Source organism: Odocoileus virginianus, chromosome 19, assembly GCF_023699985.2.
Source record: "Odocoileus virginianus isolate 20LAN1187 ecotype Illinois chromosome 19, Ovbor_1.2, whole genome shotgun sequence".
Taxonomy (NCBI): Eukaryota; Metazoa; Chordata; class Mammalia; order Artiodactyla; family Cervidae; genus Odocoileus; species Odocoileus virginianus.
The window spans coordinates 44,328,662-44,342,913 of record NC_069692.1 but is presented as its reverse complement, the minus strand read 5'-3'; the positions used below and the strand labels follow the sequence as shown (position 1 = coordinate 44,342,913).

The 14,252-nt window shown below is 41.8% G+C and overlaps 1 protein-coding gene across 5 annotated transcripts in view; it reads left to right on the top strand.

The window, feature by feature from the left end:
* ORC3 (origin recognition complex subunit 3) overlaps nucleotides 1-9,187 on the top strand; it is a 64,220-nt gene extending 55,033 nt beyond the window's left edge. For 3 of the 5 annotated variants that reach the window (XM_020879127.2, XM_020879129.2, XM_020879125.2), the window contains 6 exons: nucleotides 895-974; nucleotides 1,890-1,990; nucleotides 5,461-5,602; nucleotides 7,161-7,277; nucleotides 8,202-8,281; nucleotides 8,786-9,187. In XM_020879127.2, the coding sequence (XP_020734786.1) occupies nucleotides 895-974; nucleotides 1,890-1,990; nucleotides 5,461-5,602; nucleotides 7,161-7,277; nucleotides 8,202-8,281; nucleotides 8,786-8,891 (626 nt within the window). In that variant the 3' untranslated portion in view covers nucleotides 8,892-9,187. Of the gene's footprint in view, nucleotides 1-894; nucleotides 975-1,889; nucleotides 1,991-5,460; nucleotides 5,603-7,160; nucleotides 7,278-8,201; nucleotides 8,282-8,778 lie in introns of all 5 variants that reach the window. The other 2 variants (XM_020879126.2, XM_020879128.2) reach the window with 2 other exon arrangements.
* Nucleotides 9,188-14,252: the final 5,065 nt, after the last annotated feature.

Genomic DNA, 14,252 nt, shown 5'->3' with positions numbered 1-14,252 from the left:
TTTGACTGGATGCTGTCTCTGGTTCCCTGACAGTTACTACGTACTGCAGTTTAGGGTTAAAATTACATTTGGAGGGTTTGGTAGGTGAGAGTGTCGGACAAGATTTATTTTTAAGGCTCTGCAACATGTTACTGAGATCGGATGAAGAGTTTATTAGGTGTTTTAACCTTAAATCATGTCCTTCTTGAACTGAGAATTATCACTAGCTAAAAAGAAATTTATTCTTTGAGAACAAAGCAGGTTGTCCAGCTGCATCTTAGGTTTGGCCAGATAAGCCTTGAGAGTGTGAGATTCCAAAACCTGCCCTGTTGCCAGGAAGAGGCTTTCAGAGTTTCAGGATATTTAGAAACAACTACACCTTTTACAAGATACAGTTTTCTGTTTCCTGTGCTAAAGAACCATGATGTGTTTTGTGTTTTCATAGATTCTCTCAAAATTTTTATGTACTGCCCATTTTAGATGTAAGTAGCATTGTGTCAAATATAGTGAATCAGAAGATCAAGGCTAAGTTTGCCAGAGTGTAGGTTTGTATTGTTTACATCAATAATGGCATAGTCAGAGGAACACAGTTTAACTTTTTTTAAAAAGCTATTTATAATAACACAAACATTTGGAAATTATTTTCCTGTTAGTTTGGAGGAGTTTATTTTCATTATGGTCACATTTTTAAAATTCAGTAGCTACTTTTTTTGAAGACCTCTCTGTAGTGTAACTTAGGTAATGTTTATTGACCTTCAGTCACTGGAAGAGATCATTTGTCTGGTGGAACCTTGATCTCTTGCCACATTAAAAGAAGAAAAAGGATGAAACTTCATTCCCCTTGAAGTAGTAGAAATGTTTTGTTCTCTTGAATGGATTTACCCAAGCTGCTGTATGTCGGTTTTGTATTAAAAGCAGAAACCAAAGAGGAAGAAGAAACTTCTCAGTCACAGTCAAAGGAGCTTCAGAAGACGGACCTCTATCATCTTCAGAAGGTCAGATCGCTCTCTCTCCCTCCCAGCTACATCCCCCATGCTCCTGCGTGCTCCCGATGAGCTCTGCTTGGATGTTTTTGTTTTCTTTTTAAAATCACAGCTAAGAACAAAGCAGAGTTTGTAACTCACTTATAAATTGAACATCCTGTTTACCCCATAGCTATCTTCATTCTCCTTGTAGAAATCTGGAACTTACTAACCCATAAAGGTAGAAGCTGTTCTGATAGCCTCAGGGAGAAAGAGATATAATGAATATCAGTAAGGGAAAATGGGAACATGGTTGCAAAAAGAAATCTGATTATTTATCTGATGTATTTGATTTTCAGTGTGGTCAAATTGAGATTCCAAAGAGACTAACTCATTAATTTTATATATGTTCCTTGATTTATTTATTTTTTTAGTGTATATTAATCCACACAGTGTCTCCAATATAGCCTTTTTCAGATAGTTCTCACTTTAGGATCTTGGTTGGCAAAATAAAGAACCTTCTCTGTACCATGATACCAAGTTATGATCACGTAGAATAAAATAACAGTCTAAGCAAAACAAAACACATGGAGTCCATCCTGTTAGCATGGCAAAGACCAAGGATTTTTTCTTCTTCTTGGAAGTCCTTTTCTTAAATGAAGTAGAGTTGTGGCTAGTGAGCGCACTGCCATATAGCATAGTAATGAAGTAAACTGCCCTCCTCATTCCTTGAAAAGTCACTTGATGTTTTTTTTCAAAACACCCAGGAGGAGAGATTCTTCCCAGTTGTTAACGATGACAAATAAACACAGCCCAGCTCGATTTGGTTCCGTCTCTATGCCTGTCATACAGAAGGGCATGGGCTGCCTCTGCCGGAGCAGCTGAGCGCCCCTCTGAGGGGCTCCCTGTCTCAGAGCCCCCACAGAAGGTCTGTTCTTTCCTCCGCAGTCCTTACTGGAGATGAAGGAGTTAAGAAGCACCAGTAAGAGGCGGACCAGGTTCGAAGTCCTCAGAGAGCAAGTCGTGAGCTTCATTGACAGCCTGGCACGGTGAGTCTGCTGTTGCTGTGCAGAGCGCGAAGTCAGGCCCTCTGCCCCAACGATGCTGTGTGATAGCTGTCCTCCGGCAGTGCGGGACGCTCCCGGCTTAGGCTTTATGCTTCTCAGGTCCCTCCGTGCAGCTTAGACTGGTAATGTTGATTCCTTTCCCATCCTTATTAAAGCAGCTAACCAGATGACTTAGTTCATTCTTGAATAGAATTCAGGCTTAAATTTACCCTGGTTCATTATGTTGACAGCGGGGAGGGGAAGTGGGGTTGGAAATAGAAAAGGATTTTTCCCCTTTCTAGTAAGCAGGTATTTTCATTGTGCTTTATCCTTGCTGTGTCTTTGCTCAGAGCATGCTGGATCTGGGCCAAGCCCACAAAACAGACAACCCAGCCCAGCCCAGCCATAATGCCCTATTTTATCCTGAGTGAAGGGTTTCTGAGGGAGACCCGTGCAGCTCATGATCATGTCAGCACCAGTGCATGGTGAGAAAGGCACTCAGAGTCCATTTAGAAGTACACCAGTCCTGCCTGTATTTTAATATGATCCTTTTCTTGAGAAACTCAAATCATTCTGAGTTTGGATTTCCCAGAAGCCAGGTCTGTAAAGTCACCCACCTAACCTGCAGTTGTGACATGCCGTCTAGGAAAAAAAAAATGACAAGTCTTCAAAATAAAATGATCAAATAGTTTTGATCATTGCTTATCCTATTTTTTAATGGCAGTTCAGTCTCGGCAGCAGACTGGGTACTGAATAGAATCAAGTACTAAAAAAGCAATTCAGTTATTGAAGATGAAGAGTGGTTTTCTGATAAACTACTTGTCCTTCTTGTAAGTGAACAGTTCCATTTTCCAGGACCGTGTGGGGGCAGTCGTTGTTCCTGGTCACTGGGGAGAAATTACTAATGTCAGGACAGAAGTCACAAGGATCAACCAAGTGTGACAAAAGGAAGGTTGAAGTGAGAGAAATGTGTCACATAAAAGTGATGCAGTGCAGTGCTAGAGTGACCTCCTGGCTAAAGATGACCTTGGAGAGCTTGAAGAATTAACCTTGCTCCACTGGGCTTTCCTGCACTTCTAGTTTCTAGACTCATGAGCCTAGTTCTCCTTTCCCAAGCTATGACCATCGTAGTTGCTAAAAACAATTTTGCAGTGTAATGTGGCATAATTTATAGGTCGAATGTCATGTTCTTTTCTGAGTTTTCACAGATCCCAAATTGTAGGCTCTGCAACCAACCAACCATTCCTTTTTCATGACCTTTGATCTAATTAATATGTCTGACTTTTCACCTTTCTGAGTAGTTACTGAAATAAAACTGATCATGATTGAACTGCATTGTGTTGTGAAATCACAAAAATCTCCACACCAGGATGTATCATCTTTGCCAAGATTGAGTGTCCCAGCAGGGAAGAGGTTAGGAGTGTGTAGTATTTTAGAGCTAAACGGGACCAAGGAGAGAGGGTGTGACCTGCGGAAAGTCAGACAGCCCCAGTCTGCTGACATCTGACAGAAGGCCCATTCCGTCTCCCCACACCGTCCCCAAGGCTCACAGCACAGATGCTTACAGCAGAGCCTGGAGTTCTGCAGAAAAGCAGTCCTTCAGAGATCAGAGTCCAGGAAGCAAGCAGAGCCCCAGGATGCCGTGAGCAGCTCCTGCTGAAGCTGCCGAGAGCGGAGAGCACGTCGCCACTGAGGGAGCGGCCCCACCGAAACGCAGGCTTCGGCTCTGCGAGCCTCGTGGGGCTAGAGTGGCCGCACCAGCTCCCCTCAGACCACCTCGCTCGCTGTGGACTGTGACCTGAGGATCACATAGAGTTCCAGTGCCAGGCTCACTGCTGATTTCTGTGTCAGTCTCCGTGTTTGTATTTGGATTAAGAATTCTAATACATGGTGATGTTTCCTCACTGCTGCGCAACTAATGTAGCCCAGTGGAAACAACACACAGGCAAATGCTTTGACTCTGATGAAGTTCTTTAGATATCCATCTAAAAAGGTCTTCTCCCTTGGTGATTACCTGAATCTCTAAACATTAAATATAAGGATTTTAAAAAGGGAGAGAAGGACAAGTGTGAGACAGTATCTTTTCTGAAACTGACCTGATCTGGTTGCCTTGTTAGATTTCCAGTCTTTGTTACAGAGTAGGGGTGCCAGCGTGACTTAATGCCCGTCATGTATGATGATTGGGGACAGCCTGAGGTTGGGATAGGAAAAGTTTGTGGTCGGAAATTACGGAGGGGTAGCCAGCCATCCAGGGAGGCAGCCGGCATCACAGAAACCACTCCCACGGCTGTGGCTAAACCACCTAATCCAGCTGACTCGGGAAGGGGCAGCATCTGGAAGTGAAGTGAGCAGAGGGTCTGGGGCTCTCGAGATGGGCAGGATGGCGCTGCTGGGGCATGATATATGTGGTTCACACCCCCGCTGCCCCCTCTCCTCAAAGCCAGATCACGCAGGTGGAGCAAGTATTGTGGGATTTTTCTAGGCAGTGTCATCCTCTCCCGGGGGTGGGGGAGAAAGCCAGAGCACTGGAAAGAAGAGTGATTTCCCTGGTGGATGGGCTGAGGAAGCTGCTTAGCGCTGCCTGCACCGGTGGGAATCTGTCATGTGACCAAAATACTTCAGGCCCAGGACTGACTAAGCCTCAGGAATCTTTATGAAGGCATTGTGAATTAACTGCTCTAATCAAGCTTGTGACTTATTACTCTGCCTTTGGGTTATGGATACCAGAGTTTCCCCTTTCTGATTCGCAATCCACTGGGCCACCCAGGAAACAGGCTTATTATGTATTCAGAGTGAAGTTTTTAATGCTTTATTTTTAAAATTCAGATTTCATTAAAATTGGTTTATTATCTAGCTTAAATAAGACAGAAGAATCTCAAATTAGTGGTTTTTTCCCAGTAATTGAAATTTTAATGATAAATGATTTGTTTTTTTTTAATACTCTGAAGCAAAAATTTAGCCTTTTCTGCCTATAAAGAGGAATTCTAACACATAAAACTTCACATGTATTTCTTCTATGAGAGATATCTCCATGATCCAAAAAGATTTTCTAAACTCTCAATTCCAGGTCTGAGGCCTGTGTTTAACACTGCCAAGAATTAAATGTTTGCTATGGTAAGGAATATGACATGTTTCCTAAATAATTTAAGAAAGTATTCATTTACACTTTGAGAAATTCTATCTTAAAGATTTTGAGCAAAAATGTAACTTGTATACATTTGTTCCTGGAGGTTTGAATCAGAACTAAGATATAGTTTCCTTTACTCCCGACAGTAGAAGTTTTAAACAGTGTTACACAAAAGAGGTGGGATTGAGGACGGCTGCACTGGATTTGATACTTATTTTGTTTTGGCTGTTGTTGATTTTGCTTTTTAAGTAAATTGCTCAGTCCTTCAAGGTGAGTGACAAAAACATTATACTGAAAATGAACCTGTGCTCATCTGAAAGCTGATACCTGCCTTTGACGATTTCAGAGAGTACCTCCTGCCTCCAGACACCCAGCCTCTGCATGAGACGCTCTACTTCAGCTCTGCCCACACCCTCCGCCAGCACCTGAACGCCGCCCCCCGCGTAGCCCTCCACACCGCGCTCAACAACCCCTATTACTACCTCAAGGTAAGAGGCGGACAGTACTCTGATAGTTCAGTTCAGATTCCAGGCTTTATGTATCACAGAAATAGTGTAAATTTGCTGTTCTCATGAGCAGGGAGCGGGCAGCTCGGGGTTGTACCTCTTTCAGATATTTTAAAAAGCTCTTTAGATTTTAGAGGGCTTTTTCCTAAGCCTGTGAACTAACACTGCCAACTTTTGATCATGTAATAAAACCAGGCCATAGGAGTTACTTGAGTATAATGCTACTACTCTTCTTACAGCTGTAACAGCAGATAATTGGTCAAACCTTGTGACTCAGTGAAATTACTTAAAAAATCCAAATGATTATTTCTGATGGAAAAAGGAAAAACTTTGAAATTTCATTTTGGATTTTAAACCAAAGAAAAACCTACCCTGAGAGTATCTCCAAAACTGAATGTAGAGACCAGCCAGCAATATCCTGGCAGTAAACCTCCTGAACTCCAGACATATCTGCCAGTTCCAAGTTGTTCTTTAAACAAAGAGTTCAATGATAGGTACCATGATCACTTTAAACATTTCAGAAAGCTGAAAGTGTTAGTTGTTATAAACACACATAAAATAACTTGTTGGTAATTTGCTAAGTTAATATTAAATTAACAAATTAACTAATTTGTTAATAAGTTATCAACTCAAGCACCTGGAAATCTTACAACAGAGGATACTTAAGTGACTCCGTAAAGCCTATGAAGAGAGTTCCAATGTACTGGTTTCCTGTCGGGAACGGCACACAAACTGACATGCTGTACGCATTGTGAGAGAATGCTGAGTAGGAAGGTGTAATATGGTTTTCAGTAATGTCAGTAGTGTGATAATTGAATAATTTCATATTTAAGGCACAGAATATCAATTATTTTTATTATATAAGCCACAAATTAAAACTCTTTATAAAATCCATCTTGTTTTGGCTAGTATCAAGTCACAGAAGAGAACTGGTGTGATTTCAGGAGTTTGGGGGAGTATATAATTCATGTGTGTATATTTGAAAGAGATTTTGTTTCTTAATAAGAACCATCAATTTCAAATAAGCTGAAGAAACACTGGTGGTTTTCTGGGGTTCGGGTCTGCAGTGTTGACCACAGTCGTCTTTGAGGGACAATTGGTAGTCCTCGTAGTGATGTGCTGGTGTTTATTAGTACAGTATAGTAATTGCTAGAATTCAGGTAATTAGCAGTGTTGGAAGTGGCAGTTTATTGAAAATCCACAAAATTCCATAAAATTTTATGGAAACCAGAAATGCATCAGAGTCTCAGTAATGAATAATGTATGATTTAAATGAAAAAAAGGGATTAATAATTACTGATGAAATTGAAAAATATTCCTGTTTTTTGATCCTGGCAGTATCCATCCAGTGACTAGGAGCTAGGGAAATTTTGGCCAACAACCAGTTAACTACTGGAGAGTAAATACAACTCACAAAATAAAGGAAACCAAAGACTTCATTTATTAGCGTACTGATTTCAGGTTAGGAGGTTAACTAATTTGTGATTTTGTTCCCCGTGATTTCTGAGAGGTAGTTATCATAGTTCACTGTTACTTTTAGAACGAGGCGCTGAGAAGTGAAGAAGGCCTCATTCCACATGTCGCCCCAGACGTCTGCATAGCATATAAGCTGCACCTGGAATGCAGCAGACTAATCAACCTTGCGGACTGGTCGGAGGTAGGTCAGGGGGGCGAGCAACCGTGACGCCTTTCTCGGGCTGTTTTCATACTTTGGGTTCTTTGGAAGTCACCTCTTATTTTCTCAGTCACCTCACTTTGGTTTGGAAAGCATTATAAATCACCTGGCAAGTTTCTCCAAAAAGGCACCTAACTGCTTAGCAGTTCCACCCAAGCCCCAGAACGCTGATCCCATGAGCCTCAACCAAGCCAATTCTGTTAATAATGCTGTGTCCTTGCCAGGTCAAAATAAGTACTTTTTAGTATGTTTAACAGAAGCTGAACAGTTGAGGTCAGTTCTGTTATCCCACAAGATAAAACAGTGTATTATTAACTAGCATTTCCCTTATTGGATAAAAGAAAATATTGGAATAACTGTACAACAGATTTAGCAATCAGAAAGAACAAGGAATACTTGGCAAGGCAAAGGACAACTGTTATTATTATTCTTTAATAATTATTCTTTCCCTCTTCAGAGTATTAAAAGTTAACTTTGTTAAAGGCCCTATTTGAAGCATGTCTTGTCACCCACCATTTAAAAATATGGTAATTGGTTGCTTCCAAGAAAAATAGGCATTTTTCCTGGGTGATGGAGGTTGGGAGTAGAGGATACAGGAGAGCCTCATGCTTTTCAACTTCTTCAGCTTCTCAATTTTTATTGTTTTTCTCTGCACATTTCTTAGTTCTCTGATATATAAGATTATTTGGGAACCATTCCACTTTCTTTTAATGTGTACTTATTTAAAGTGATCATCAATGTAGTTCTAAGACCCTGAAATTTGGTATAATTTTTTAAAATGTGTCAGCTACCAGCAGCAGCAGTGTTTGACCTGGCTTAAAAATACAGAGCCGTCAAGAGCAAAAAAATAAAAGATGTCTGACAACAGCAGAGATTTTTATCTTCTTCTGTCCTGTCTCTCAAAAGGCTTTTGCAACAGTTGTGACAGCTGCTGAAAAAACAGACGCAAATTCTGTAACCTCAGAAGAAAGGAATGAAATTATCCAGTATCCTTTTGAAATCAATTCTACAACGTCCAAGTAAGCCTACAGAATATAGTTTCTCTGAATCTACACTAGAGATAGAACCATAGCATCCCAGAATAATTGTTCCTTAATACTTACTTCGAATTTAAAATGAGACAAATCTAAACTATTTGATCTAAAACTTATATAAAGGTCATTTTCCAAAGTTCACCAAAAATGTCCCAGAACGGTCATTATTGAATTCTCTATGTTTCTTAGGTTATTGACGTAGTTTGAAGTTGGCAGAGAAGCAATTTTCATACTCCTGAAAGATGAGAACTAGATAAGTGGTGAGCACTTTTCCATTTGTGTCTCATTGACAGTGAACTCTAATTATACTTAATGTTTTCCAGTAAGAGTTAGTTTAATTTAGTAGTATGCATTTGAACTGTACTTCAGCTCCCCAACTGAGGTTTTAACACTGAGATTTTAACCCCCTTTTTTGGTCAGAAATGTGTGGTGAATTTCCTTAGCTATAGCCTCCAGTGCTCGGTTTATTAGAGCGGTCTCTGAATTAGAACTTTTGGGATTTATAAAACCTACCAAACAGAAGACTGACCATGTGGCAAGGCTAACATGGGGAGGCTGCTAGATAGCAAATGATTAAAGCTAGAAAGACAACAGTTAGCTTAAGAGAAAAAGACCAGTCATGTTTACACACGGCTCAAAGAAGATTGTCTGTCAAGAAGAGAAGTGTGGAATCCCTGTGTGATGTTTAAACAGAAAGGTAGACTGTTAACCCCAAAAAGGAATGTATCGAAGCCCCTTTGGAGAACTTTGAAATTGAACAGGTAGCACGCAACTAGAAACTTTCTCAGAATATCACTGTAATTCTCAGTCATGAAGAAATCATGAATAAATTGTTCTTGAACGTGAATAATATATAAATGTAATAAATTCCTTTATCTAGGAGGATCTGGGTTCGATCCCTGGGTCAGGAAGATCCCCTGGAGAAGGAAATGGCAACCCACTCCAGTATTCTTGCCTGGAGAATCCCATGGACGGAGGAGTCTGATGGACTATAGTCCACAGGGTCAGAAAAAGTCAGACACGACTGGAGCGACTTCACTTTCATTTTCCAGGAGAATCAGTTGATCTGCAGTTGATGTAATAGTATTAATACTTTGTTCTACCAGTTTCTTGCACTGGTTCTTCACTTGCGTAAATTATGTAATAGAAGATGAATATTCTAGAGGATCATTTCTCCTCCAACAGAGGTTCTAAAACTGCTTCTACTGCCCCATTTCCTTTAGTCTTACAACTTAAAAAGTATCAAGTTTGGCTTTCTGCTTAAAGGCAGCAAATATTGTACTTCAGGTTGACCCATCATGGAGTCTTAGAGCCTCAAAAATCTTTACAAATCACATCAACCCTTAAGGCTCAGATGAAATGACATCTGAATCTCTTCCATAATAAGAACTCATATCAAGATAGTGAAGCAAAGAGACCTCAAGTTCATTATTTAATGTTCTGGTTCCAAGAGAATTCTGGGATGTGTCTTTGAGTATACTAACATACCAAAATTACCATGCAGATATGACTGGGAGGAAAAAAGTCCAAATTCAGTGAGGACTATTATAGTTGAAGACCTTAGAACTATGCACTTGTAGGTCTGTGTGTTCAGAGGACAAATTTAATATAAACAGACTTAATCTATAACTTAAGCCTCATTAATTCTGGAGTATAAAGGAGGTATTATGTAAGTATAAAGGGCTCCTTAGCCGTGTGGCAACAAGGTGAGCCAAGATGACATTAATGGATAACGGCTCCCTTCCCCATTCCCGCTTCAAAAACGTAAGTGCTGGATGAAATGTACCCCCAGACAAATTGTCATAATGTTGTCAGGGTTAAAAAGAAAAGTAAATCCCAAGGTACCAGAAATAAAGAATCAGTTGCAAGCCAGAGCAGAAAGTGTCTAGCCCAACAAAGCCTTGTGACAATTACCAGAGTAGCATTAGTCCAGATAGAGTAAATGTCTTATCTTCATCTAGAAGATGCCAGGATTTCTTATTCAGCAGAATTGAAACACATGTACATATGCACAAAGGGCCGTCAACTTGGAAATTAAGGAATTCATGATGTGAACGAATGTATAAACACAAACACAAAAGGCTTTTGACACCTTGGAATCCATGTGTCAGAGGCAAAACTTCTAGGGGTCCCTGAAACGAGGACATGGAGCAGAGCCTTTGCCAGATGGACATGATCAAAGACTAGATTTCTGTTGTGACATTTTCCAGTGTATCTTGACAACAACTGGGTCACTATTTTTTCCCAGTATTTCCAGCCATTCCCCTTCAGTCAGATGTGCCCTCAGTCATGTGTCCTTTTTGACTGTGGTTGGTAAAATCTAGGGAAAGAGGGGTGACTGACCTGTTCCGTTTATTGAGCATGTATCCCGAGCACTGCCGCAGCACTTGGACTTCAGTGAGCACAGACCTCTGCCCTCCCTGCATTCTGCCAGTACCAGAGAACAGTTACACAGGGTTAAAGGAAAACACAGAAGGGAAGCAGATCCTGCTGAACAGGCCTGCCTGAGATGGCGTTTGAAGACAAGATTTAGCCCTGATGTTACGGAAGCAGCGCATCTGAGGCAGAGCAGAGCGGTAACGCAGGCCCTGCGGGCAGCGCGCCCGCCACACTGGGGAACAGCAGAGGGGGCCGGCGCGGGACACGGTCGGCGAGAGGGGCGCAGAGCTGGGTGGGCTGGCGGGGAGAGCAGCTGAGGTGCGGCCGCAGACCACGGGAGGTCTTCACCGTCCACGGGCAGGAAGCCACCTGAGCCGTCCTTCAGAAAGACCTTTAAAGGGCCGCTGGCTATGAGGACAGACGGGAACAGGCGAGGAGGCACACATGAGCCAGACAGAGCAACTGGGAGCTCACTGAGATCCTCCCGGCGAGACACAGACGTCTCCTACAAGGGTGGTGGCAGAGACGGCCGAGGATTTAGATGGACATCGAGATTGGACGAAGGAAGTGAGGAACTCAGGACTCTGAAAACCTTCTGAACGGAGGTGCCATCAGCTGAGGCGCTGATCCTCACCAAGGTGAGTGTGAGCAGAGGCAGGGAGCCCCAGGCCAACTCTGGGCTGCTTTAAAGTTCAGAGCAAGCGCGGCCGGCGGCCAGCAAAGCAAAGCCAGTCAGGCCAGTGTGGTGCTGTCTCGCCACCAACTGAACAGGTGCCTCAGATGTTGGTTAGATTCAGCCGTGTGGGAGATGGTGGTGGCTGAGAGTGGTTGAAGAGTCAAGACAAAGCCCGGCAGGCCTCACCTGTCACATCACCTTGTGTGATATAATGAGAGATCACAGCATCAAACGAAAGTCTTAACATGAAACTAATAAATGCTTTAGACTTCCAGATTACAGATGTTTAAAGGGATAGAGTTTACTGACATTAGTGACAAACATTCAATAAGATGACAAGCTTAGTTGTTCCAGAAAGCCAGAATCTTAATTGAATTCTGCTTTAGGGAGAAAAGAAAATGGGATTCCCTGGTGGCTCAGAGGTAAAGCCTCTGCCTGCAATGTGGGAGACCTGGGTTTGATCCCTGGGTCAGGAAGATCCCCTGGAAAAGGAAATAGCAACCCGCTCCAGTACCCTTGCCTGGAAAGTTTCATGGGCTACAATCTGTGGGGTTGCAAAGAGTTGGACACGACTGAGCGACTTCACTTAGGGAGAAAAAAAGCTGCAAAAGACATTTTGAGGACAAATGGGAAAGCCTGAATATGGACTAGATGTTAGATTAGGAAAGCATTCCCTTAAGTAGGAGGTAAAAGAATCCGCCTGCTAGTGCAGGAGACCTGGGTTCCGTCTGTGGGTCAGAAAAATGACAGCCCAGTCCAACAGTCTTGCTTGGGAAATCTCATGGACAGAAGGAGCCTGGTGGGCTACATGTTCTTAATATACATACAAAGCAGAAACGGCAAAATAATTGTTCCTGTTAAGAGGATTGTTGGACTGTATTTTTAGCTTTTGATTTTTTTCGTAATAAAAACTGACCAAAACAGTGGGAGAAGAATGGAAGTTTAGAAAATTCTCCTGAGTTTTGCTTTGAAGATTATAGAACACAAAAATAGGTAATAACCTAGAAAGGGGTTATAGGATCAAAAGACTTAGTCTTCTGTTAAGTTTTTTATGTTTATGAGAAGTGCATATGGAAGGAAAACGGGTGCAGGAGAGAGGACTGTTGGCCCCATGATGCCCCCCCGCTGGGGAAAGGTAGGAGCAGCTAGCTGCTGGAGCCCCTGTCTCTGAGGAGACAGGGCAGGTGCTTCAGCAGGATGTTCACTTACTAACACCAGCTACTGTCTAATTGTCAAGTAGGGGAGTAACCCAAAAATGCAGATACAATCATTTCCAACCTTGGATCAGAGCTGGGGAACATGTCAGATTTCAAAGTCTTCACCTCCCCTCCGTCTTCTAAAGCAGTCTCTGCGGGTAGAACCTGCAAAGGGCACCAGTTAACCTTGCGGATGCAATAAATGTCTCACTTGGCAACCATTTTCTTTAGGATGTAAGTTCTTGCCATAGGCCAAAGATAGCATTGATATTTTTAAACTTACTACATTTTTCCACATTGCCTGTGCCTGTTTTTCCTACACAGAGAATTATATCCGGTGATTTACCCTAGTTACATCACAGTGACTCAGTACAGCACAATACCAGCACTGCCTTTACTGTGACTGTTGGACCTAAATTCTGTACTTTCTGGAAGCAATTTCAGAGCTGTTTGGGAACTCATAGTGCAGCCTGTATCTGTACTAATCACCACCTACGGGGTCCATCTAAATCTTGTTAACTGTGAATAAATCCAAGAAGTTTCCCACATTTTCCATTTTCTGAAATTACCTCACACACTAAATCAGTTAAAATCATGAAGCAGTCCATAAGACAGAATTTTGGGGTAAGGTGGATAAGCAGAAATTTGGCCGTGGGGAAATTTTGTTCTTTGATCAAAGTTGAATCCAGAATTAAAATGTTTGAGGCCCCATTCAGACTGCCAGCACCAGTTTTCCTTATAGCATATCCTCTAAAACAAAGACCAGCTCTTTTATAAACTAAATCTGCATGAAAAGTCACGTGTGGTTGTATAAAAAGAATGTTCATTTTGGAGTGAAGAGCGAAAGCATACTTACATTCTCTCTATCCTCACTCCTCTGTATTTTACTCACCCTTGCATTCTAAAACGCTGTCCCCCTAGACCGGCGGCTCCCAGCCGGGGACGTTTTCGTCCCCTCGCCTGACGTTTGGGTCTGGAGGCACAGTGTTTGGTTGTCAAGATTGGGGGAGGGTGTTACCGGCATCTAGTGGCAGAGGCCAGAGATGCTGCTCAACACCCTACATGCTGTCGTCTCCCCGATTGTCCGTCAGTCCATTCAGACCAGATAGGCTTATCCGCCTCACTTACAGCCACCCCGTGCTACACCAGTGCTTCTAAAGCACTTCATGGGCATATGTGTTACCTGAGGGTCTTGCCAAGGCCCTATACCACTTTTTGGCCTTGTTTTAGACAAAGAATATAATTTTGGTGAAATACAATTACTAAAGTTAAAAAGGGAAAAAATCCTTTTTGTCTTCCACTAATTAGGTCAATTATAAACATATCTCAGTATATTTATGACTTGATTAGTACAAATATGTTAATAGAATTTAGAAGAATCCACTGAAGCACTTTTTGGTTAATTCATTATAGGAAAGCTGTGTCTGGAAAGCATGTTTTGAATGGAAATTAGATGTATTGAATGATGCTTTCATATATTTTCCTTCAAAGTCTACAGTTGTTAAAACTAACCTTCTATCATGCAATGAGAAGAGAGAGAATTTGGAATCAGAACTCAGTTTATGAAAACACTGATTTTGAAATCTTATCAGAAAATTGATTCCTGGAAAATGCTTACATTTAAAACACTGGCTTTATTCAAATACTACCCATCTGTACATTAAAAACAAGA